The sequence below is a fragment of the Syngnathus scovelli genome, chromosome 4 (assembly GCF_024217435.2).
Source record: "Syngnathus scovelli strain Florida chromosome 4, RoL_Ssco_1.2, whole genome shotgun sequence".
Lineage (NCBI taxonomy): Eukaryota > Metazoa > Chordata > Actinopteri > Syngnathiformes > Syngnathidae > Syngnathus > Syngnathus scovelli.
The window spans coordinates 23,385,665-23,412,510 of NC_090850.1; the positions used below are offsets into that span (position 1 = coordinate 23,385,665).

Here is a 26,846-nt window from a genome sequence, read left to right on the forward strand (position 1 = left end):
CCCTCTCCATGGCTTCAAGGCACTCCTGGCGGCGCCGTGTCACGGCTTTGTCGGCTATTGATCTGTCCGATCTGAGCTGCAAACCTCATCTTGACACCGCTGTGAATGAAAAATAGATGTGGAGTCTCTTGTCAAACAACCATGTGGAATAAAAAATGTAACCACCCTAAGACCATAGTGCGCCGCCCATTTTTCCACAGTCTTACTCTTCTCCAGCATTCCATTTTTCTTCATGAATGTTAGCTTTAAGGTTAAGCTAATCCGACCTCCCAAACCCAAGCGTACACTCCATACTGTCTGTAGCTTTCGCCATTTCCGAATCATTTGTAGATTTGTTTTGTCTTTTTTCCCCCAGAATGGAATATAAAGATCTCAAATCAAATCCCAGCAAATGGGCTTGCCTTGTGGAATAATTTCTTGACTGGAATGTTTCGCTTCAGTGGTGGAAAGAATAAGACGTTTTGCTCCCACTGTGTGTTCCACCGACACCAGAAGCGCTTCCCTCTTTTTTTTTTTTTTTTTTATGTTCGGCCCTCTGTCGACACATCCCAAAGTTAGCTGGTATTTGTCCAGAGTTCAAATGCTTTTTCATCTTCCCGCAGCCTTTAGAAGTCCGAACGACAGCCCGGCAAAGCTCCCCCTTTGGTCCGACCGCAGAGCTTGACAGTTGAGCGAGAGAATAAAAGAAGTGTCAGGGCAAGAGAAGACGCCGCAAGACTTCTTGTCACGTTTGAAGCGTCAAAGTAACTTCTGTGGAACCCAAAGGTTGGGCTCTGTAATTGCAAATGCGTTCTCAAATGCCAGAGATAAAGTGTTGTCATAAACAAAAGGTCAACGCCCGCATGCTTAAGTGCAGCCACTCAGAAAAACAAATGACTACCTTTCAGGAAATTCAAGAACAATCCCAGCCCTCATTCTTGAGTCCCCAAACACTGCATGGGTGTAACGACTGTACCTCATCTTTCTCAACCTCATCTTGGAAGGGGCCATCTAGCGGGCAGCCATCAATCTGCACGCAAGCCTCCTTTTGCGGCTGAGCTTCCAACATCTTACAACCGGCTCTCCATTTTGAACGGTCTATTTTCTGCTTAAAAATACTGCAACTAGGACCAAAGGTTTCTGTATATTGAGAATAAGTCATCAAGTCAGGCCTTCTTGTTTGGTGGCCACCGCTTAATCCAAGACCCTTAAACTTAGTCCCAAGCCACTTACCTTAGTGCTGGTTGGTACCGAACTCCAAGTCTTCACTCCTAAACACTAATATAATGTAGCCCCTAGCCTTAGCCCCTTTCCTGTCAACGCTAACGTCTTAGCCCCTTTACTGTCAATGCTAACGCAAACGCCTTAGGCCCAAACCCTAAACCCGTGCAGTCATACGTACTTGTACGTACGTGAGAAATGAATGAATAAATTGAAGTTTCTCCCCAACCCCGTCTCCCCAATTTTCCAGATGTGAACGACAACGTCCCTTTTTTTACATCCTCCATCTACGAGGCTTCGGTGACCGAGGGCGCCCAATCGGGAACTTTGGTGTTTCAGGTGTCCGCCAACGACTTGGACTTGGGCCTCAACGGGAAGGTGAAATGTGCAGTCACACGCACGTACTAAAAAAAAAATAAAACAAACAGTGATATTTGAAGTCCCGTTTTTGATGGCATGTTCTAGATCGCCTACTCGCTGCTTGAGGATCGTAGCGGCGATCACCAGTATTTCCGCATCGACCCCGAGTTGGGTTTCATCTACACGCAGACCGTTTTTGACCGGGAAACCAAAAGCTCCTACCTGTTGGAGGTCCAATCGGTGGACGGTTGGGAGTCGGCCAGACCCGGCAAACACGGGCAGCCCAATTCCGGTAAGAACTCCATTTAATGGATTGTCGTAGCCCTCGTCCTTTTGTAGCGAAGCAGAACTGAGGATCAAAGAATATTTGAAGGCACTAATTGCTTTGGAATGATCTTCGAAAACATGTCAAGTGCGCAATCTCTCAGATACTTTGAAGGCTTTTTTTGAAGGGCGAAAAAAAAACCAAAACTCCCTAATGGACTTTGCTCAAAATTTTCAAAAATGCCTCGATTCATCTTTTGTCTTGTTGAGAATAACGAGAAGTACTCGACGACTCGTGCTTTGGCTGGAACATTTGGAGATGTTCCAAGTGAGCAAACAAGCCATAATATATTTGATATGCTTTCTTTTGTATTTTTATGATAGATGCCATCGTTTGGACACTTCAATTTCAAATGATGTAAATGTGATCCGTTGATGTTGAAAGAGTCACTTGACTGTTCGTTCTTATTGTATTTTTTTTTTTTTACCAGCTGTCGAGGACATGAGATTTGTTGAAAAGGCTTTTCTTTTTTTCTTTTGGTGGACTAAAACGTCCTGAGGGAAAGGTGTTAGAACAGCACCTGTTGCCTTACAACTTTGCAGATAAGCAAGGTGTTGTTTTGGCTCGACAACAACTGAAAAGACAACAAAAATCAGTCAGCGTGAAAAGCACTCTTAATTGCTGCACTTCTAGCAGAGTTATCAAATCCGCTCCAGCTTGCACAAAAGACAAGCACTTTTGTTTGGCGTCAATTCAAAACAGAGAGATTGACCAGCAAAAAATCCTTTTTTGTGGTGCCGTTACAGCTCCGGTAGACATGTTTCTCAAGCTAAAACGACAACGGTCGACAGAAATAACGAGAGCCCGGAGGAGTCACGCAAAGGCAAACAGGTGGATGTCCGTGAAAATTGGCCCTATGTTGTGACTGAGTTTGTTGAACCTATGTAAGGAAAAATCCACAACACACCTGATAATCGGGCGTTCCTTACGTATGGACCTTAAAGTCCCACAATACGACGATTGTGACCGGCACCTACTCGGCCGCCGTTTAGCAACAAGCCGCAGAGAGGAGGGAGACCTTTGTGGGATGCTTGGACAGCTGCGCTTCATTTAAGGCTCCATTTGTTTTCCGCGGCGACAGATGAAGCGCATACGCGCCTCGCAAAGTGCGGGAGGAGAGCAGATGCTCGGCCAGACGGCTCGTTCGGAAAGAAGCGTTGAGGAAAGGCGAGGGAGGACGGCGGACAATATGCTTTTGGTCAACTCATCCGATATGAGCGTGCTAGGGTTTTTTTGAACTAAAGTCGGCAAAGTCTCAGTGTCAAACATGTTGTAGAACAAATGTGGGGTTGCTAGGAAAACACCTGAACTCATTTTCATTCCCATCCGAAGCTCCTCGTTTGTCCGCTGAAGCAGATGGCCGACAAGCGTGCCTTGCGTCTTGTCCAAAAAACTTGGATCCTCATTCCATGTGAGCTGTGGGAAAAAAAAAAAAAAACAATCTGTGCTTCTCATTTTCGGAAAGTTCCCTAGAACGCGCTTGTATGGAAAATAAGTCTCCAAACGGGCGCTTCGCACTTGGCGGTGTGATTGTTTGGAGTGCCAACCTCGTCAAGGCGGCTCGCTCAGCTGTTCCATGCGACTTTTCGCACTCGTCCTTGCAACACGACATCATCTCGTGGCGCCGCGCCGGGTGGCGACCCAGCTTCCGTCTTTTTGGATTGGCTTTATTTGCTTCTTCCGTGCTCTGATAGCTGCTCGGTAGAGAGGTGAAGTCAACAAGTTCAGATCATAGACCAAAAGAGTTGACTCCCTTCTTTCAGTAGAAAAGAAATCGTGACTGCATTTTGCTATTCTTTACAAATGACCAGTGGAAAATGACAAAACGTTGCTTTCTGACCCATAAAGTGGAGAAAATGATTTTTTTCTTTTTATGCCGAGTGTAAACATGTCTAGCGGAACAACGACTTGGACCCTAATATTTTTTGCTCTTGTGACCTCTCAAACTCCAAAACAATTAAAGCGACATCAAATGAAATAAAAGATTTTGCATGGAAAGGAGTTTGAAGCGGAATAGTGTGCGAGTGCCATCCGTGTGTGCGTTTTCCTCGACAGACAAGTGGCGGGAGATGGATGGGAGGACGGTTTGCGTTCCTATTTTGGTGCGCGTCTGCGTGGGTGAACACGTTTGTGTTCAGGCTGCAAAGCGATGCGACAGATGTGCCAGGTGACAGAATAGGCACAACTAGGCGCTCATAATAGCAGCTTTCTCTGGCTTCTGGAAGACTTGCTTCTTGTTGTTGTTGTTGTTGTTGTTGTTGTTGTTGTTGTTGTTGTTGCGTCCTTGCTACTCGCAGACACGCCGTTTGTTTGTCAGCGCGTTTGCTAGTCAGGTCAAAGGTAGGGCACAACTTTGAGCAAAATCAAAATTTTTGTTTCCCCCCCCATTGTTGCTGTCAGACACGGCGTACGTGCGCGTCTTCATCAGCGACGTCAACGACAACAAGCCGGCCTTCGCCCAGACGGCGTACGAGGTGGACGCAGACGAGGACGCCGACGTGGGATTCGCCGTCCTCACCGTCAGCGCCAACGACGGAGACGAAGGTGCCGATGACAAACCCGACATTGTACACGAGACACGACATTAAACAAGCGCCCTGAAGATGACACATTACAAATGAGCTACATTCAAGATGTGTCAAATGTCAAACGTCAAATGTGCATCAACAAATATCATACATCAAATTACTCGCCGGCGCCGAGAGCCGAGGAGGAAATCAACAGTGCAAAACACTTCAATATGGCTAGATTAGAAACGTAACAATCCGTTGACCTTTTCAATCCACCCGCCTATAATAGAGTGCTAATTAAGAGTCCTCGTTAGGTCGCCGAGATTTAAACCGGACTCGGCGATATTATTGCTCCGAGGGTTGAACTGCGCCTCTCCTCGTCTGACATCTTTACAATTCTGAAAAGATAGACTGTGTAATAATGTCCGCCTTTTTACTACGCGGGCCACTGCGGGTGCTCTCAGAGCTTTTCTTGGGCCCGGCGGGGCTGTCCAAATGTTAATTCGCGCCATTAGCATCTTGTCGCTGTCCGCTGACAACCTCGGAAGTCCACTTTTGTCTCAGTTGGACTTTTTGACATTTCCTTCACGGTTTATTAGAAAAAAAGAGCCAACTCACTCAATTGATGTCATTTTGCAACAGAGGGGGGATTCCGGGCAATACTAATAATAAAAATAATAATAAAAAAGTAAGAATAAAAAAATCTAATCATAAAATCATATTATACATATGCTAAAACAAATCACTCATATTGTGAAATTAAAGTAGTCATTTTTCTCAAGAATCTCGCCGTTATTTATTACGCTGAGCAGGACTCCCTGCTCGATCCCGCTTCTAAAAATGGAGTCACCTTAATGGTAATTGTGCTGATTATCATCATTAGTCATGGAGATGCCAAGCAAGCCTAAGTGCAGAGTTGGGCACCTGCCACTACCAAATGTCTTCGCAAAGCTAAAAGCCAAAGTCAATGATGATGAATAAAAGAAAAAATAGCAGCACTGTCAAAAGCACTTGTGATTTGGGGCACATTAAGTGCTCATTAGATGCAAACGTGACAACTGCGGCACCAGCGAGGCTGCTGTGCAGGAATTCAACATCCGTGTTGGACTTAAAAGGCGAGCCCTCGCTTGGGACGTCATTATCGGTAAAATCGATAAAAATCACAGAGTAGGGCAGCGTCCGCGAGCTCCTTCCCACTCCTGCCAGTGAGTCTTCCCCCCCCCAACTCTCCCACCACTTGTTTGTCGGATGTCAAAAAGCCGGAATAAATTCTCTCCGTAAACAAGTGTAGTCTCGTTAAATGCCAGGGCCGGAAAAAAGGTCTCGTTAGAGCCTCCGTGCTAGCCAGAGTCGGTGGAAAACACCCGCGGACAAACTCCATCTACTTTACGCCGCAACTTGCATGATTGGACCACGTTTGGAAAGCAGATGGGTTGGGCACGCTTTGCCGGGGTCACGTGCTCCTCGGCGGGGTTAGGCGCATTTTAGACTTTGCCCCAAGTTGAGTAGTTGCCCTGAAAGATTTTTATGCTTGCGTTGATCTTGAAGGTTGTTTTTGTGGTGCACTTTGAAAGCGCCAAGTGCTTCCACACATTCATACTAAGCAAAAGGCGCTACCATATCAATAAAAAGCCTTCAGCGTAGCATAGTGATTAAAAAAAAACATAAACGATGAGAGCAAATAAAAGTAAATCCAATTCCGAGTAAGTCCAATATAATCACGTCAAAGCTTGTAAGCAGTATATCATTTGATCTCCATTTTGCGATTGTGAAGCGCCTGATTCCAGCGTCAACTGGTCGCAGCAATTTAAGTCATTTATGAAGGTGTGATTAAGTTTGCATTGGCCGAGCGTATTGTGTATGCTGCATATAAAAGACTCCTCCTATATTAAGTATTTCATGTGGTTGCCTTAAATTGCATGTGTGTGTGTGTGTTGGTGTCAACCAGGGAAACAAAGACTTTTGAAATGAGTCCACTTGGGAGATGAGGGAAACAAAACACATTCAATTGATTTTGTTTGGACACCGCGCATCATCCCTTGACGGCCGCCGTCCTTGAGCTCCTCGCAGTTATTTGCAAGTCAAGTCAAGTCAAGTTTATTTGTATAGCCCTAAATCACAAACAGTCTCAAAGGGCTTCACATAGCCAAAATTGACAATTATTCTCAACGCATCCCCTGATCATAAGCTCCCAAAAGGGCAAGGAAAAACTCAAAAAACCCCTACCAGGGGAAAATGAGAAACCTTGAGAAGGGACCACAGATGGAAGGATCCCCCTTTCAGGATCACCAGGTTATAATGGATGCAGAGAGTACACAAGTAATACATGATATGAAAATCAATGAAAAAAAATGGATGTCGGAGGTGTCCTCGATTGTCCTGGCAGTGTCCTCAAGGGGGCCGAGCCGCAGCTCCCCCATCCCGAACTGGTCCCCGAGAATCCAGCCAGCCGCTAACCGCTTTCGAGCCACCTAACCCCCTCCTCAGCCGGGGAGGAGGTGGGCAGAGAGAACAGAACAAACTCCGGCCAAATCGGCCATCACAAGTTAGTTAAAGGCCATCTCATAGAAATGTGTCTTTAAACGTGTCTTAAATGTTTCTACTGAGGTAGTAGTTCTAATATCCATTGGTAGGGCATTCCAAAGCTCTGGAGCCCGAATAGAGAATGCTCTAGACCCTGCAGACATTTTCTTGGCCCTCGGTATAACTAAAAGACTAGCGTTTTGCGAACGAAGGTTACGAGACGGAACATAAGGAACGACTAGGTCGACGAGATATGAAGGCGCTAAGCCATGCAGTGCTTTATAGGTTAGTAGAAGAACCTTGAAGTCACATCTTAAATGGACCGGGAGCCAATGTAATTCGGCTAATATTGGGGTAATGTGATCAAATTTTCTTGACCGTGAGAGCAGCCTCGCAGCGGCATTTTGGACTAACTGTAGACTTTTAATACTGGATTTAGGAAGACCAGAGAACAATACATTACAGTAGTCCAGGCGCGACGTGACGAACGCATGTATAATAGTTTCCGCATCCCCAGTCGAGAGGATAGGACGAATCTTAGCAATATTACGAAGGTGAAAAAACGCAATCCTGGTTATATTCTTAATGTGTTTTTGAAAGGAGAGCGTTTGGTCAAATATTACCCCGAGATTAGTTGCTGTATCACTCTGAGTGATAGTACGGTTATCTATAGTTATAGTGGTTTGCTTAAATAAATGTTGATAACGAGTAGGACCAATTATCAACATCTCAGTTTTATCCGGGTTAAGACGAAGGAAATTGAGAGACATCCATTGCTTAATCTCCGCAAGGCACGCCTCGAGATTACAGCAGTCCTGTGGATCTGTCATCGATAACGGCATATATAATTGGGTGTCATCCGCGTAGCATTGAAAACTAATATTATATTTACGTATTATGCCCCCAAGCGGAATCATATAAATATTAAATAAAATCGGTCCGAGTACCGATCCCTGTGGGACACCACAAGTAACATTATAAAGCTCAGAGGACGTATTACCATGGACCACTCGGTGCGTCCTGCCTGATAGATAGGAATTGAACCAGCTTAGTGCTGACCCTGAGATACCAACACAACTTTTAAGACGCCCTAATAAAATATCGAAGTCTACAGTGTCAAAGGCAGCACTAAGATCAAGTAGTAACAATACAGACGCCGTATTTGAATCCATAGCTATGAGGAGATCATTAGTCACTTTAGCAAGTGCTGTCTCTGTAGAATGATTGGCTCTAAAACCAGACTGAAAAGAGTCATATCGATTATTATCGACCATGTAATCAATAAGCTGCTGTGCTACTACTTTTTCGAGAAGTTTTGCTATGAATGGGAGGTTTGAAACTGGCCTATAATTACTGAGACAGTCCGGGTCAAGATTTGCTCGCTTAAGTAGTGGTTTAATAATAGCGGTTTTAAAGGCCATTGGCACTATCCCAGAGGAAACAGACAGATTGATTATATTTAAGATGGACGGTCCTAAAATTGGAAATAATTCTTTAAGTAGTTTGCAAATATTCAAGCCATGTGGATAATTAGGAAACAGAGCGCATGGGGGAACAATGTGAACTGCAGTCTAGAAAGGTTGCGAATCCACGTACCCCGGACGTCTCGTTTGAAAAGACAACAGAATCAGGCGGATTAGCGTTGCAGTTGCTTTGCGCATAACACACTTTCTAGGTCATGTGAATTCAAAATAGAAATATCTTATCATGTAAAGATATCGTTTACTAAACATAAGCAATTTTGGGCCCAAGTCAACAAGTGGCGTTCATGTTTCACGCGTGAGTAGACGGGAAGCAACGGCGCCAAGAAGCGCGGTGTTAGCCCACTCTGCGCCATTTGCAATTAAGACAACCTTTTCCGCTGTGTTAAGCTGAGAACGGCCAATTACGCCTTAACGAATCCCGGCTCCGTGGTTGCGTGATGGGAATTAGCATAAGGCTAATCGGAATTACGTGACACAATCGTCTGAACCACGCTGGCAGGCGCGCGGCCATTAGTTTGCAAGCGGCGAGGCGGGCGGGCAGGCGGGCGGATGCGCAGCGGCGAATCCTCGTCCTCTGCCGTTGGATCTCCAGTGACAAAAATGTTTGAAATTATTTGCACAAATATGATTTCATTTTTACTTGTCATAATGATGATAGGTGAGGCAGAGTCCGTGCGTCTCTCCTTGACGAAAATCTGCTATTGACAGTTTTGCTCAATTTACATTGGAAAAATATGGAAAAATTCGAGGGCTTTACACGGCCTCTTGTAGGCTGATTTTTTTTCTTTTTTCCCCCAGCGTCTGCCTCATCTGCCATCTGTGTGATGGATTGTCTGCACGGCGACTGTTCATTATGCCTTCAAGGGCAGCTCAGAAAAACGTGTTACGACACATTGAAAAGGCACTGACTTGTTTTAATGGCTGTAAAAATTGGGGGGAAGGCAGAAGGGACAAATTCTGAAATGTGTGTGTGGGGGGGGGCATTTCCATCTCTCGACTCACGACTGACTGTACGCACAGCTCGACGCTTCAATCACGTCATCACATCGGCACGAGAAAAGCAAGCCGACCTTGCCGAGTGCAGCCTAACTTTGTGTCCTTTTGATACAGAGGGTGCTGCAATGTATGCAGAGCAAATTTTCCCGCTCGACCCTGAACTGAATTGAAAAGAGTTGAAAACTATTTTCCGAGTCCGAGAAAGTGGATGGAAAGGAGATTGGATGTTACATGTTCAGCGTAAATGAAAGATAGCTTTTTGGTCGACGAATGTCAAATAAGTGCAGTTTGATGTTGGGATCCTAGACAAGAACTGGATCCAAACGTTTGGGTGACTTCATTGCATTGAAAACATCCACCTGGAAGCTTTTCCTCCATCAGGCAGGCAGCAAGATAAACTTACTATGGATTTCTCATCAGGAGCGTCTCTTCACATGCCAAGCCCGAGTAATCACCTTTTGTCGAGCCGGCTATCTGATTACACTTCCCCCCGCTAACATGCGCTAATGCTCTCCATTAACACCGAGCGGCCGGCCCGTCGGCGGCCGGGCGACAAGCTCTTCCCGCGAGGACATTTCCTCGCAGGAAATCAATCAGCTGGTCACGGTGAGCGCCGGCCATTTTGGTGAGGCTTATGTGCTCTTCCGCAGGCGGGAACGCTAAACTGCGCTACCAGATCACGTCCGGAAACACGGGAGGCGTGTTTGACGTGGAACCGGAGGTGGGGACCATCTTCATCGCTCAGCCTCTGGACTACGAGCAGAATAAAAGGTAGAGCGTATTGATCCTCTCAAAATTAAGATGAACTGATTTAAAAAAAAGAAAGCACTTTGAGAAGACTCTCAGCGAACTAAGTGCCGGTGCCAGTTGTTGATGTTGACACAAGTCACGGGAAAGAGCTATTGGTGGACACGAGGAGCACTTAGCTCCACTTGTCAGTTGTCATCTTGATTCTCCAAGTCGTCGTGTCGTGTCGTCGTTGCAGGTACAAGCTGCGTGTTCTGGCTTCGGACGGCAAGTGGGAGGACTACACCACCGTGGCCGTCAACGTGGTCAACAAGAATGACGAAGCGCCCGTGTTCACCGTCAACGAATACTACGGCAGCGTGACGGAAGAACTGGATGGCTCGCCTGTGTTCGTCTTGCAGGTAGGTAGGCGCTAATTCAAGGGAATTCAAGTCATCCGCATGGATTTCATTGCAGTGATCACAGCTAATAATTAAATAGTAAATAAAACATGAAATTAAATACAAGACCATTGATCGTGAATATAATCATTCAGAAATAAAAATGTCATATAAAATGCGTTTTTCAGTTTTATTATTTTCGTTATTTATGGTAATTGGTGAATGTGCATCTTGTTCATGAAGCGTTCAATTATAAAAAAGATTAAGAAAGGGTCAAATTGACCTAAAAAAAAAAAAAAAAAATGTATGATTACATTTCAATGAATGCAATTATAGCGAATGAGACTTGATTGATAAACGCAAAAAATGTAAGAAAAAGAATGACTTCAAATATTTGACATGAGACGCTGTTGTATTTCATCTTCTTTCAATACCTTCGGGGTCGCAGGTGACAGCGTCCGACCCGGACAAGGACGCCGACCAGGAGGCCCTCCGCTACTCCCTCCACGGCCAGGGCGCCGAGAGCGAGTTTGTCATCGACGAGGCGACGGGCAAGATCTACGCTCAGCGGACGCTGAACCGCGAGGAGCGCGCCGCCTGGCGTTTTGTGGTGTTGGCCACGGACGAAGGCGGCGAGGGCCTGACGGGCTTCACCGACGTCATCATCAACGTGTGGGACATCAACGACAACGCTCCCGTCTTCACCTGCGCGTCCAGTTGCCGCGGCGACGTGGCCGAGAACTCGCCGGCCGGCACGTCGGTGATGGAGATGACGGCCACCGACCTGGACGACGCGGCCGTGGGCCAGAACGCCGTCCTGTCCTACAGGATTCTGGGCAGCTTGGACGGGACGGGGGGCGTCGCCGCCTTCTCCGAGATGTTTGCCATCAACCCCGCCACCGGCACCATCACGGTCTGTTTGGGTTTCGGGCAGCCGGCAAACGCGGCCAGCATCCGTTTCTTCACCAATGTGCCTTTTGCTAGGTGGCCTTGGGCGGCCTGGATCGGGAGCAGGTGGAGGCCTACATGCTGGTGGTGGAAGCCCGGGACGGCGGAGGCATGGCGGGAACGGCCACGGCGACCATCCAGGTCACGGACGTCAACGACCACGCGCCCAGATTCCTCCAACACGTCTGCCTGGCCAGGATCTCGGAAAACGCCGAGCCCAACGCTGAGGTGAGCCGGCGGCCGAGCCCGGTTGAAGAGCCGTTGCTGTCGTATCGTGCGCAATAGAAAATCCATCCAAATGTGTCTTTGCGATCGATATCGCTGCAAATAATAGTCATAATCGGGTCACTTGATCCGTCAGTCACTTGTAACTGATGGAGTGATTCCTGACTCATTTTCTTGCATACATAAATGTTGTTTTTTAATGGATCAAAATCAAATGTGGACATTTAATTGCTAAATTGATCACAAATAGGTTTTCCAATTCGACGAAATGATGCCGATGGAAATGAGTCCATTACTTTTTGTATCCACTCCAACGCAAAATGTCGTAACCTCTGAATGCACTTTGATTTTGGTACGTATGCATCCAAACAAAAACTCAACAAACTCAAACTTTACTTGACGTTTTCAGCTATTAAAAATTAAATGCGAAAAACTGGGGGGGATATTTTTCATCGGAAATAATTTTTCCTCTTCCTGGCTCAGGATCCCAAAAAAAGCACTGCAGCCTTTCTATTCCCTTTAAGCGTTCGCTTTGAGTTCTCAGCTCTGCGATGGGAGGGGAAAAAGAAAAAAAAGAAAAAAAAAGTTCAAGACGGCTGAACATGCACACCAAGCCGCATCCAAACCTTCCGTCTGGGAACGTGAACGAAATAGAAAGACGGACGTTTGCGTTCGATGCTCTCGTGGCTGCTGAATCCAATTTCAAAATCCGAATGCAGCCATCCGACGAGCCTCGTCTAAAAACGCCGCCGCGCTACTGACGTGTCCGCCGCCGGCTCGTTTGCCAAGGTCCTGGAGTTGAAGGCCGAGGACCGAGACACGGGAGAAAACGGCCAGCTGACCTTCAGCGTGGTGGCCGGAGACCAGGAGCAAAAGTTCTACGTGGTCAGCAACAAAGCGGAGCAGCGGGGGAGCCTCAGACTCAAGAAGCGACTCGACTACGAGAGACACGGCGAGCAGAGCTTCAACCTCACCATCAAGGTGACTCGCTCGAACAATTCACGTCCAAGTGACTTCAGGTGCAATCGCATTCCGTTTAGACGGCTGTGGCCAAAGGTAGACATACAAGGTCTAGTCACGCCTAGTCGACAAATAGCCGCGGCTGACTCTACAAAGATTGAGTTGATTGGCGGCGATGCACCGGGAAACTTTTAAGGGTCACTTGAGGACATGAAAGGCAATGATTCACTGTGCTTTTTTGCAGAACAGCAATCTGCCTCTCAAATAGCTCGCCAATGGACTCTTTTTTTTTTTTTTTGTGTGTTCTTTTTTTCGTCTCTCACAAAGTGCAGCCTGTATGAGAGAAGTGAAATGGTGCGCTTGAGTTTTACAGATGCGGTGTTTGCCAGATTTGGGTTTTCACGTTTGGGTTTCGGGCAAGGCTTAGGTTTTACTATTAGGGTTCAAAATTTATTTTTTTGGAACCGCTTGAACATGACTCATGTGTTGTCTGTGTGCGTTCCAGGTTGAAGACTTGGATTTTTCCAGCCTGCTTCACTGCGCCGTTGAGGTGGACGACTACAATGACCACGCCCCGGTCTTCATCCCGCACTTTTTGTCTCTGGGCCCCCTGTCAGAGGACGTCCCCGTGGGGACCAGCGTGGCCCGCTTGGTGGCCAGCGACTTGGATTCGGGTCAGAACCGCCAGCTGGTCTACAGTCTGTCTCGAGACTCGGACCCGGACGGGCTCTTCGCCGTGGACCAATCGGGCGTCCTGACGGTGGCCCGGCCGCTGGATCGCGAGAGGGTGGCCCAGCACCACTTGGTGGTCATCGCCACGGACCGCGGGATGCCCGCTTTGTCGGGTAGCGCCACGGTGGAGCTCCCCCTGCTGGACGTCAACGATAACGGGCCGCAGTTTGAAGCCGAGTACGCGCCGGTGGTCTATGAGAACCTTCCTGGACCTCAGGTAGGATCACCACCAACGTGTCAATGACTGAAGATACACACACACACACACACCAATCGATGTCTGAATACATTTTCAGGTTGTAGCCATGAACGAGACGTCCACGCTGCTGCGGGCGGTGGACCGCGACTCCCCGGAGAACGGCGCGCCTTTCCGTTTCGCTGTCCCGGACGACTATCGCCACGACAACGACTTCTACCTGAAGGACAACCTGAACGGGACGGCCACGCTGACGGCGCTGCGGACGTTCGATCGCGAGCGTCAGAAGGAGTTCCTCATCCCCGTGGTCATGAGCGACAGCGGGCATCCCGCCAAAACGGTCACCTCAACGCTGACCGTCACCATCGGCGACCACAACGACCACCCGCACGTCGCCGGCGAAAAGACCGTCTTCATCAACACGCACAAAGGTGAGCCGGAATGATTTTTTTCTGATGTGTCAAATTTCCAGCAGACATTTTTGTTCTCCGATTTGGAGATGATGAGGGCGTCTCAATAGTTTTGTCCACGTGGCACAGCTCTAACCAGCAGAGCTTGTGCCATTTCTCCACCAATTAAGCTCTCATCAGTATGCGGCTATGGAAGGCAATGGCAGCATTTTTATTGTCTTCTCCTCCCCGGATCATTATCGTCAACATTTTCATGGTCCTCGTGATTGTCCATTAGCCAGCAGGTGTCCCGCGGCGCTGCTCAGTCGGACCGTTTATAGTTGCGCCGCCGGGCGTCGCACCAAAGCGCCGTCGGGGCCGATTGGGCCTCCGTCGGAATTGGCAAATTTGTTACGGCGGGAAGGCCTTTGTGCCGCGCATCAGACGCCGGCCCGTCAACTCCCGTTGCTCTTGGCGCCACCGTGCTGCAAAAAGTCATCAACAAAAACGGTTGGCTTTCAAATGAGGGGCTTGGCTTTTAAGCCATGGGTAGGGCTTTAAAAAAAGGGTTAAGGTAATGAGCCCAATTTGAGACTTTTGAAGCTGTCAAACTAGTCTGAAGTCATGATTTTAAAGTAGGGTTTCAAGATTGACCTTTTCAAAGTAGCACAGGAAGACTGAATTGGTTTTATTTTTTGAAAGGATTGAAGAGAGTCTTGGGCTTTGAAAGTAGGGCTGCAAGCCGGTGCACCAGTGCCTTGTTTGGATTGGAAAAGCTCTTTTGAAATTGTTGAAGGCGTCTCCTTGAAGGTTATCGCAAAGTCCCATATCAATTTTTCTACTTCCTGTCATGTGACCTTCACCAGTCCTCCTCAATCTTCCACCACTTGAAATGCTCCGCGAGACTGAAACAAGAAATGGATTCTTCTCTTTGTGTTTATTTTTTTTTTCTCTCTCTCTTTCTCTTCAGGCCGCATGCCCACCACCGTTCTAGGAAAAGTATACGCGCCCGACCCGGACGACTGGGACAACAAGACGTACGTCTTCGAGGGACACGTACCCACGTAAGTCCTCCTCTTCTTTGTAAACACAAATACAGATAAAAAAACATGACTCCAAAGTTGCCAAAGCCTTGCTACTCGGGATTTTCGATACCTCACACATTTTTCAGACCGATACCGTGGTCCTCGGGTACTTTTTTTTCTTTTAAATATACAGTCGAGCTGCATATACTACAAATAGGATCAATCTAGGGCGTATGGTCGATTCCAAGTGGATCGCCATTAAATACGCTCCATTAAAAGCCTACAGAAAATAAATATTGTCTACTCCAGGTGTATAAACATGAAAGATGCTACACTAGAGTGTAAATGCAGCGATAAAGTTGCGCAAGGTGTGATCGATACATTCGGCCTATTGCTGATGGCCAAGTTGACAAGGAAATAAGGCTTCCACCTTCTTTGGCCGAATCACCGGCGATCCATAAGGTGCGCGTGTATTCATTAGCCGCCGCGATTGATGTGCGCGCCCGCCTGCGCCGCCAACATCTGGCCCACATTCCGCACGGCTACGCCTGGACTCCCGTCTTTGCATTATTCACGCGTCCATCAATCACCGCAACCGAGCCGGGCCGGGAAACTTGGCGGATTTCACGCGCTGATTAAATTCACTGGCGGATTATAGTGAAGCTCCATCACGTGTCAATACTGTTCAACGGACTTGTCATTGGATCTTTAAGATGTGCACCTCCCTTTAGAAGTGGATCTACACAAAAGTTTGGCATCATCTCATTTATTTGCCAGCAACAACCCAAATGATCCATGGGAGCCTTTTAAGAGCCAGGCCAAGATGGCACACCCCTCTCTGAAGTCCACCCCCCTCTCATTATAACCTGGTGATCCTGAAAGGGGGATCCTTCCATCTGTGGTCCCTTCTCAAGGTTTCTCATTTTCCCCTGGTAGGGGTTTTTTGAGTTTTTCCTTGCCCTTTTGGGAGCTTATGATCAGGGGATGCTTTGAGAATAATTGTCAATTTTGGCTATGTGAAGCCCTTTGAGACTGTTTGTGATTTAGGGCTATACAAATAAACTTGACTTGACTTGACTTGACTTGACTCTCATCTGGGCACACCGTGTCAAAATAAAACCCCCACCGTGGCAATTTTTGGGCTCAAGGGGCAAATGTTCTTGTCCACACCCCCCTTTTATCTGTCGCACCCTTTCACACCCGATTAAAAACGCTTTGCTTCACCTGCTTTGACTTTTTAGACCTTGCCTCCTCCACAATACAGACTTGGCACATCCTCATTTGTCTCTGCACACAGCCTAAAAAAGCGAACCGGTAAGCTTCATATTTTATTGGTCGAAACCATTCACCCTCTTCTAGATCCCAAAAGACTTGGCGCCCGCCCACCTGCTGCGCCCTGTGCATCTCCATCAAAAAGTCAAAGTAAAGTCCAGATTTACTGAAAGTATTAATGTAAGGCCACACTCACCTTTCTGCATCCCGAAAGAAAGATTTGGCGCACCTGTTGGGGAGGTGAAAAGAAAGCCCCTCCATCCATATTTGATGTGTATAACTTATTTCTGCCAAACTCGTCTTCAGAATCGATGCACCCATTCTTCCCTGTACACCCAGGGGGAAAAAGGTCAAAACATCTGCCACTAACTTTGCAGTGGCGGCATCCTTTCCATGCTCCGTTCATCCGCCACTGATCTTTGTCAGCTCGGTAAAAGAACAAGAAAAAAAAAAAAACAGGGCTTTAAGGGGAAGAAGCACGTTGTAGCTCATCGCGCTGCGCTTTCCGCCTGTTTTACTGCGCCACTTGGCTTTTTTTATGAGCAGATGTAAACGGGGCTGTCACTTCAAACCTTTGCCGTGAATTTCTCATGAGGGTAAATAAAGTTTCTATCAATCCACCTGTTAATAGCGCGCAAGTTGTCATTTTTAAAACTGCTGAAGTAGTCAAAGTATTTTTCATTCTTGCGCCAAAATTCAAACAGGGGTGTGTAGACTTCTTTATTTTTAGCCGCTATTTGTACGAAATCAATGGCACCCGCGCGTGAAAGTCTTTCTTCGGAGTTCAGTAGCACGATTGCTGTCCGGCGCCGCTGACGGGTCTCCGCCCTAATCAAGCAAAGTAATTATCTGTACGCCAAGACACAAAAAGTCATCTTGGCTCGTTTGTCGGGCATCCTTCCGCCTTAGCGCCTTACTGCCTCCGTCTATCATTGTCCCACGGGGACCTTGATTCACGGCGGGAAATGGAGTAAACACTAAAAGGGGGCATAAAAGACATCGTAAAAGCGCGCGATGGAGTGTTTTCATCCCTTTCCCTGTTTTATCCTCCGAAAGGAAGGTTGGAGGGGGAGGAGGAGGAGGTTGTACTTTAAAGCCTCGTTAACACCTCGTCAACGCCTCACTCGCCCGCTTTGGTTTGGCACGGCGCCTCGCTTTTATTTGTCGTCCTCGTGAGACTGGAGCAAAAGTTTGAGCCGTTTGTTTGCTCGCTCGCTCGCTCGCGCACAAAAACAAAAACAAATGTGATCATCAATACAAGAAAAATCACCACTACACACAGACTTTTTTGCATTACAAATACTTTCAAAATGTGGAATTAAAAATGGATACTAGTAAATGACGTGAATATAAAATAGAATTAAAAAATGAGTAACGACCTGAAAAAAAGAATGTGCCTAAGTTAGCATCATTCCGTAGTGCACCAAAAGTGGTGTGAATCATTCTCTAAATAAATGGAACTTGATTCATTTAGGTGACATGAATTGAATAAATACTGGAAGACTTAAATTGTAAATTAAAGACTTTTTTGAGACGACTGTTTTGCATTCACCACAAAAGTGTACGTGGGCGTCCGCATTTTGGTGCTTCATTGAGCACACGCATCACAGTCCACTGATTGCAGTTGATGACTTGAATTACACACACACAAGTGCAAGGTACAGTTTAAACAATGAAAGGGCATCCTTAAAGAGACACACGGCAAGCTCGTGGGTCTTCCTGGGTCAACACGGGGCCAGCACGTCGGCAACCCCCCCGACGGCTAGGCCTCGACCTTGTCCCAACATCTTCAATCACGCCGCTGGGCCGTAGGCGGCGACTGTTTTAATTTATGAGCCGGAGCATCCGTCCCATAATTGGCCAGGCGACGCTTTGACCCACGGCGCCCCCTAGAGACGTTCCCCGGGTGAGAAGGAGCCAGACAATCCAGGCCTAATTGCTTCACGCCGGCTCCCCCCAAAGTGTCTGGAGGACTTTGGAGTTGTTTGGCGAGGCGGGAGAAGGTCACGCTTTGCCCAAACCGCCACCTTCCCGCACGACATTCGTGCAGCCCGGCTCCAATGCTGAGCTTTTTTATTGGGAGGGGGGGGGTGGCATTATTCGAAGTGTAAAGAAGAGTTCCGCGCTGGTAATGGCAAAAATGTCATCACACTTATTGTTGACCTTTCATATAAAAGTGAAGAAAGCAGACATTTGTTGACAAATTGCTGCCTTTTTTGTCTGAACAGCTACTTCATCTTGAACAAGCGCACGGGCTTTGTGATCATCAAGGAGAACGCCCCGTCCGGCGACTATCAGTTCCTGGTGCGCGTTTCGGACGGCGTGTGGCCCGACGCCGTCTCCGCGGTAACGGTGCACGTACGAGAGCTGCCCGACGCCGCCGTGCACAACTCGGCGTCGCTCCGCCTGGCAGGTAGGAAATCATTTCTTTTTTTACGTCTGTTTGTTTTTAATTTCATTTCATTTCATTTGGCTTTACAAACAAATGTAAAATATCAAAAAAAATCCGACATTTGGAGAAAAAAAAGAAAGAAAATTCTCTCCAGTGAGTTGATGATGTTTTCCCGATTAGACACTTTGAAGGCTGATGTACGATTTTCCATCTTGGATCTCGGGCAACACAGCCTCGCCTCGCCTCGCGCAGTTACCAGGTGCACGTCAGAGGTTCCGCCGTCTCCTCCACTTTACATTTGCCTGCGAGAAATAGGACACGGCTGAGGGGCTTTTACCATCTCTCAGATATTGAAATAGAACGTTCCAAAGAGAGGCAGGCGCTTTGGAGGAGGAAGGAAGGAGCGAGCGAGCGAGCGCCGTGCCTCGCCGTGCTTGCACATAAAAGGATTTGTCTTGCCGACGCAGGATGCAGGTAGATGAATGTGACACGGAGCAGCCGGTGGAAACATTGCTCAGTTGGGCTGCAAAGAAAATAGAGATACTCATGACACCTTCTTTGGATGGCCGCTGGCTCTCATGCCCACTTTAAATCGCATGTGACCATCGAAATTGTCCACAAAAAACATGCTCATTTCATGTGAGATTTTTCCCAATTATAATTTCAGTACGGCATACAAGATTTGTAATATCCAAAATCTCTTCAAAATGAAATTGACGTACCACAAAAAAATCCAAAGGAAAAAAAATACAATTTCGCCTAAGAACCGTCATTTGATCTGAAAATCCAAAAATATATGCAAATAAAATCTGTCCGTAATCATTGCTGACATAGCGAAACAAAGAGGGAATGAATAAATGATCATTTTCCAACTCATTCACTGCCATGGGTGTTTATATTCGTTCAATGGAGAGCAAGCATATTTATTTATTTTTACATTTCAATTTGCCACGACGAGTGCAGTTCGAGGCAGTCAACGCGGCGGCACTGCCTTGTAAAACGAGACAAACATGAAACGGAATATTCGGAGCTGAGAAAATCATCAAAGAAAATCTGACTTTGAGATCATCCAGAGGTGAAAGTGTGTCAATGCAGGTGAGCTGTGCAATCATAAGCGCTCTCATCGATTGGCCGTCAGCGGGCTGGAATCCTCTGAAAATATTCCGCTTGGAGCTTGACTTTCGGAGCGGCTCCACTTTCTAAATCCTATTCCCGGGAACAAATGCAGAAAGCAATAACTGCGCGCCGCTTGAATGGCCGCCCGGCATGAGATTAATGCAAAGCGGCGACATCAACGCACAACAGCCGCCGCCGCCGCCGTGGCCGCCGCTTTGGCCGTCTCGCTATCTTGAAAAAGGCAGAAAAAGCAGAGTCCTTCAAAGTCCACAAAAGCCCCCCCTCCGCAAGACCACCACTTGATGAAGAGCTCCTGTTGAGGCTTTGACCTTTAAAAGGCAACACGGTCAAGTGAGAGATTGCCCAAATATTTCTCTCCCTCCCGGCGAGGCCAGTGAGGATCGATAATGCCGAGAAATTGGGAAAATATCTTTAATGGTTTCTGCTTTCAGCTTGCCCTTCTGTCTGTCCTGAAGGATGAAGTCCTTTCAGCCGCGTCTTACCATGGGAAAATTTGGCCCCGGGCGCCACTTTCACTCCAGAACGTAAATTCTGCCATGCGCGTCAATCACGAGTAGACCCGCAAAAAAAAAAAGCAACGCCTGACGCCATTCAGCAAGTCAGCCATTTTGTTTTCAAGCAAGTTATTTTTTTATTTTTTTCTCCCCCAATAATTTAGCTTGTTTTAATTCAGTCGTTAAAGATGTTCATCGCTGAAGAACATTTCGGAGTCCTTGGTTCTTCTTTCTCTACGTTTAATCAGCTTGAGCAACCTGCAGAAATGTTGTTTTTCTCAAAGTACTTTTTCAAGGCATCTTTCAAAACCTCGGGAGCCTTCAAAAACCTCTTTCAAAAAAGCCCTCCGCCGCACATGCCATTTAAATGGCCTTTTTTTGGTGTGTGTGTCGGATAATGTATTCAGATGGAGGCACACAGCCTGCAGGGAGGAGAGAGCGGCCGTGTGTTTGGATGTGCGCCAGGTGCAGAGGCTGTCACAGAGTGTTAGAACTTACCAGGCTTTCCCCCGCAGCCCACTTTACTCCCGACCGTCTCCCTGTCAGCCTCGGTCCGTCCTCCTCCGCCCGGATGGATGGATGAGAGCTGACGTTTGCCTCCAACGTTCATTCGGCGCTTGTCCGACCTCCTTTTTAAGATCCTGTCTGAATAGCTCTCACTTTACATGGATGGGAAGGGTGGATAGATAATGGATGATAGAGGGGGGGGGAGACGCAGGGAAGGACGGACGGACGGACGGACAAACGGATGGACGGACAAAGTGCATAACGCTTGGCCAAAGTATTCCGTGCAGCGGGCTGCGTCCCATTACTTTTGTCCGTACGCGCAAACCGCCGTGGTTCCATTTCGAGGCATGTCCCAATACTTTTGGCCGCTTGTTGCTTGTTTTTGTCTTTCGTCTGATATCCTTGTTTTTCTCTCAGTGGGGCGGGGTGGGGTGGGGCGGGGCGAGGCGAGGCGGAAGGCAAAAACAAAAGCACGGCAGTGGTTTACGCTGATTTATCGTTGCATTCCATTCATTTTTATGGGTAAATGAAAGAGCGCTTTGGCTTGTTTGCGCAATTTCAACACGGGCTGCGATGAAAGCCTCCCGTGTAGCCTGCCAATCAAGAGAAAGCCACCGACCGCTGTAGCGCCATGTGTCAATTAGCTGTCATGATGGACTAACAAATTAAGCCTCGTGTTGTTGTTGTTGTTGCTTTGCCTTCAAGTACGCTATTTAATCTTGCTCATCAGTGGCTCACTTTCCTCTTCCAAAGAAACCCTGCGGTTATTTTACCTTCCTTTCAAGGCTTTGCCTTCGTTTGTCAGACGTCAAACTCTAAAGGGACATTTTCCAAGCTTGTCTTCAAATCTTAATTTGAGATCCTGACACGAGCCGACACCGGCTCGAAATACTAAGCCTGACTTCAAATGCCGCTTCCAAATACGAGCTCAGGTTTAAACGTCCCGATTCTTAACCCTAATCCTGGCTAAAGAGGAGACCGGCACCAACTTGAAACCAAATTTCCAATGTGAGGTCCAAAGACTAACTAAGCCCGGAAGCCTTTCCCTGGCACCGATGCTGACTCAAAGCCACCATTTCAAGGCCCAACCCGACTCGCTGCGTGCGGCGGGGAATGAAACACGAGTTGACTCGCTCGCTCGGCGCGCTTGTGATTGGAAATTAAGCTGCTAAATTGTCCACGGTGTAATCACCTTTAACTGGAGCACTTGCATATTCGAGAGCGCATGCAAGCTAACGCGCCCGCGCGCGCGTGCCAACGCGCACGCTAATGTTCTAAATAACAAGAAGCCTTTTTCAATAATTCATCCACACAGCTTTGGCGCTATTGAATTGAAATGTTTTCCTTAATCGCTCGGCATCAGCACGACTGCGATTGCCGCCCCGGCTACGTATCGAGGCCGTGTTTGATCATTATGACTATTCTCAAACATTTTCAGACCAAAATTGTGAAATTCACCGATTCAAAACGTGACTTTCATCCGCCATTCAAATTTGGACTGTTTTGGAAAATCCTCTGGAATAAAATCATCCTCTTTCGGAAGACATGACGGCCACCGAGTTCCTGGAGCCCAGGGGCAAGCAGCGCAGCCGCTACGAGCTGCTGTCCGACTTCCTGTCGGAGATGCTGTCGGCCACGGCGTCCGACGTCAACGTCTTCGGCCTGAGCGAGGTCCCCGGACGCATGCTGGACGTGCGCTTCGCCGTGCGCTCCGGCGCAGCCTTCCTGCCCCCCGAGAAGATGCACGGATATCTGGCGGCTCACAAGCAAAAGGTCACTTGGCCGCTTTCCGAGAGGCGGCGGCGCGACCGCCGCGCCCCCGACTGACCCCCGCCGCGTTTGTGCTTCCTTGCAGCTTCAGTCCTTCCTGCAGGTGCGGGTCTACCAGGTGCGCGTAGACGAGTGCCCGCGGTCAGAGTGCGGCGGGGCGGGCGGCTGCGCCAGCGCGGTGGGCGTCCAGGACACGCCGGCCGTGGTGGACTGCGGCCCCGTGGCTTTGGTGTCCGTCACGGTGGAGGCGGCCGCCGTCTGCGCCTGTCCGGGCCGCCAGCAGGCGCATCGGCCTTGCGACGCCTACCCCAGGAACCCGTGCTTCAACGGGGGCGTGTGCGTGGACACCCAACACGGCTACAGGTCAGTCGGGTCCGTGTGGACTATTTCAATTTGCTAATCGTTTCTATCGTGTCGGAAAAATATTTCTGGTGGTTCTGTCCATTTCGATCGTGCAAGGTCACGGTTGTCATCTGCGTTATTTTTCCGACGCACGTTGTGATTCTCGTTGTTGCTGTAGTCATTTATCTTTATGGTGCAAGGCAGCGGTGGTGTCGAAAAAGTGTCGAGTGGCGCATTTACCTTATTGAAAAATGCCTTTCATCGCACAAAGCGTGCGATGACCTTTCTTTTTTACTCTGGATAATTTCTAATCAGTGTCCTCGTTTCTATTTTTTAAAGTTTTAATGAATTATTGACAAAAGGAGATTTTCTAATAATGCTAACTTTTTTTGCCACATCATATTTTTGCGTTGCGCATTAGTGAGTCGCAAATGTCAGTGTAATTCTAATCCCAAAAGATGATCCCCCTGTGATCAGCGCTCGCCACTGCGCCTTTTTGTGGCAGAAACGTGCTCGCTCCGCACATCCATAATTCAGAAGATGTCATCAAGTTCCGAGCGGTTGGCAGTTTTGTCTGAAATTAGACAAACCCTCTCGTCTGGCTTATTATTTATTGAATGCAAACAAACGCCAGCGTCAGCATGTCGCCGTGCGATCGGAGGGGGCTGAACGGGTCATTTCTCGGTGAAGCAGCATGTGGCGCCGTATCCTGGGAGCTTATGGCCTGCTTCAAACAAACTCTTTGTTGCCATGCAAACACTCTTTGAGCCTTTCCATTCTTTTGAATCTGCTTTGGGGCACAAATGAGGTATCCCCACTAAGTTGGTGAAGTCATATCTTTGGCTTTGGCACCTTTTCGGTCCGCAAATGTTTGCGCCCCACAAATTCTGCCAAGCGACAAACCAAACCAAGAACAATTTTGTCAAGAGGAAAAAGAGCCCTCCCCTGTTTTTTTGTCCTTGTTTTTTGCGAGTCCTGGTGCTGCCCGATGACACTTGGTCTGCTTTTTAAATATGTCCAAAGTTTTCCTCTCAAGGTCTTTTGGGTCCCAGCAGAAGCACCGTCCGTCCGTGTGTGCTTCTGGCCGGCTAGCTCGCCGCAAAGACATCAAAGTGCGACTGGGCACTGTTTAAATGACTATTTGAACAATAAAGGTGTTGAAAGGCCTTCATGGTGTTTATCCGGTGAGTTGCCCTTGCAACCAGTCAGCGACGCCAGACAGCCAGCCAGCCAGCCCCAAATTGCGCTCCTCAAGGACTTTTTGCGGCAACAAACATTGAAGCTCATGAATAATGCTGCCAACTTTTGAAGACTTTTTAGATAGAAAAGCAATCACTGCGATAGGCTTCATTTCTAGAAATGACTCTGCAGACGCCGTTATAAAGAATGTTAGATATGTTTTTTCTACCAGATCACGACACACTGAAGTGCCATCCAAGAAGAAATTGCTCTGATTTTGATTGCATTGTTTTTTTTTCCAGTCTGTACATTTGGTGTTTGGCAGAATTTGAGGCACGAAGCCATGTTTATGCTCAAGAATTAAAGAAAAAAACAAACATAATGACACTCTAAGCCACTTCCACTCTTTGTGAATCCACACGCCTTTCATAACAAATAGAGGATGCGGCAAGGCGACGCAAACCGATCAAAACCGTATGAAAATGCCTCCGATTTTTTTTTGCTGCTGCTGCTAGGCAGAATTTATGGGGCACGGAAAAACTAATAAATCCTGCCACACTCAGTCATTGCTGCTCCACACAGCAAATAAAGTACACGCAAAGATTTCACTTGCCCAAATGAAATCAAAAGATTTTTGGGGGCTTTATTGCAAGGCAGAATTTGCCCGTTTTATCGCAGACCACAAAATACACGATATTTGATTTTTAACTCGCAAATCAATTAATCAATCATATTGGCCAAGGAGATCCCAAATGAAATCACTCTAAAAAGTTCGCCATTCGGTTTATGAAATAGAACATTATTGTTGCTATTAAATTTCCACGCACTTAGCGCCACCTGCTGACTCAAATGCAGATTAGCCACCTGCTTGATGCCCCACGGGAGCAGTTCCCAAAAGTGCTTTTCTCGCTCCAATGTCAGAACACAAAAATGCAAAAGACTCTGCGGGGGCGGGATTAAAAAGTGGGACTGGCAACAATTGGATATTTATTTATTGTCATTTCAAAGTCCCCGATGGTGGTTTATTGCACGGCTCCCTGCCGAGTATTTAAACGCATGCGGGCTTTGGCATTATTCCCCCGCCGCCGCCGCCGCCGCCGCCGCCATGGTGTCGCTGCAGGTGATCAGACGCTAATTGCTGGCCACCAATGAGCAATTTGGCTTTGCCGGGGCACAAACACTGTCCACAAATCATAAGGTGACCTACATTTACACCTTAAATTGTTCTATTAGCAACATGAGATTGTAAGAATTGATTCCAAACACAATTGCGAGTGTTTCTGGTGGAGCTTAGATTTTGGGTAATCAGATTTCAACTTGTGTTGCCATGCCAACGTAACCTGCCCGGGCTCACGTATGTTCAAACGATTGGATCAATGGGAGTGTTTGGTAAATCAAAATTCAAATTCATCCTGACGGGGTCTGAGCGCTGGCCCTCAGTGACATCACAATTTCTCTGGTTTCTGATTGGCTGGGCAGAGCAAGCAAAATTCAACCAGAAGAATACGTACATCTTGAACCATCTGGACACATTCATGTTTTAATTATTAGCATTAAAATGTACCAAAGTCCAAACATTCTTCAATAGGACATGCAGGAAACTATTTTGTTTTACAAACACATTTTCCACAGTAAAACACACGTTGAAATGAAAGAAGACCTCATTAAGTGGTTATCTGCTTAGTCACTTAATAATTTATAAATCTTTTTTTAAGTTAATGTTTTTTATTCTTATGAGATTATTTTTTTCATTAAGATAAACACCAGTGCACACTTGTTTTCAGTGAATATCAGCTACTTACTTGATCACAATCATTTTGGAAGAAATCTTGCCAAAATCAACTGTTTGCTTTTAATTCCATTTTATCATTTCGTATTGTCAGTGAAGAGTTATGTTGTTAGCCTAAAAGCATGGTTGCCGTGTCAACAACATTTTCAGCGAGCACATTAGAATTTTTTATTGACATCATGACAAAATAACTACATACACACTATATACACACGTATACACGCACACACACACACACACACACACACGCACACACACGCGCGCGCCCCGGGTCCACACGACACCACTGTTGCATCACATTTCATTACTTTTGTGTCCAAAGATTCCGCATACTACTAATTAACCACTTTGCTTGTCAGACGAAGACGTAAATACTCGGCGGCAAATCATCAAAACAAACATTTCCTCTCCACCCTTTTTATTTATTTTTTAAAATACAGCGGCTTGTAAGTGAATTGTTAATCAAGGGCTGGCTGCTGGTCGTCAACAATGTAATGTTCGATACAGCGCTCTTTATTTCATCACGCCGCATGGAAAAAAAAAAGCGTGAGGGGAGAAGAAGACGAAGAGTTAGCATCTTCTGTCTGCTTTAATTGGTTTCAAAGAGGCCTTCACACGCTCCATTAGACTTGTGAGAGGCGTGCTACATTGCCGTTATCACGCTAAATGCATTCTCTTGTCTTCACACCGACGGACGCCTTGGCTTTGAGTGCAGAGGTGGTAAAAATACACAAACTCTGCACTCGAGAAAGGAACACAAAAAGACTCATCCAAGTACGGATTGAACTCTTGCTAACACAATAGTACTGTTTAAAATAAAGTCGAAAAGAGAATTCCATTTGTGGAGACATTGCTGTCGACTGGAAAGCTGTGGGGTGGAAAAGGAGACTTGAATTTGGTTCAAATCGATTAAAAAATGTGGAAGGAGGAAGTACACATACAAAATCTCTTAATTTCCCAATTT

At 47.1% G+C, this 26,846-nt stretch overlaps 1 protein-coding gene across 2 annotated transcripts in view; it reads left to right on the forward strand.

Moving 5' to 3' along the window:
* si:ch211-186j3.6 (neural-cadherin) overlaps window positions 1-26,846 on the forward strand; it is a 112,762-nt gene that overhangs the window by 57,557 nt on the left and 28,359 nt on the right. For both annotated transcript variants that reach the window (XM_049717559.2, XM_049717558.2), the window contains exons 14-27: window positions 1,451-1,578; window positions 1,666-1,852; window positions 4,286-4,429; window positions 10,049-10,169; window positions 10,384-10,546; window positions 10,974-11,438; window positions 11,510-11,701; window positions 12,488-12,679; window positions 13,164-13,607; window positions 13,687-14,017; window positions 14,946-15,039; window positions 18,501-18,685; window positions 22,346-22,575; window positions 22,658-22,935. In XM_049717559.2, the coding sequence (XP_049573516.1) occupies window positions 1,451-1,578; window positions 1,666-1,852; window positions 4,286-4,429; window positions 10,049-10,169; window positions 10,384-10,546; window positions 10,974-11,438; window positions 11,510-11,701; window positions 12,488-12,679; window positions 13,164-13,607; window positions 13,687-14,017; window positions 14,946-15,039; window positions 18,501-18,685; window positions 22,346-22,575; window positions 22,658-22,935 (3,154 nt within the window). The remainder of the gene's footprint in view (window positions 1-1,450; window positions 1,579-1,665; window positions 1,853-4,285; window positions 4,430-10,048; window positions 10,170-10,383; window positions 10,547-10,973; window positions 11,439-11,509; window positions 11,702-12,487; window positions 12,680-13,163; window positions 13,608-13,686; window positions 14,018-14,945; window positions 15,040-18,500; window positions 18,686-22,345; window positions 22,576-22,657; window positions 22,936-26,846) is intronic.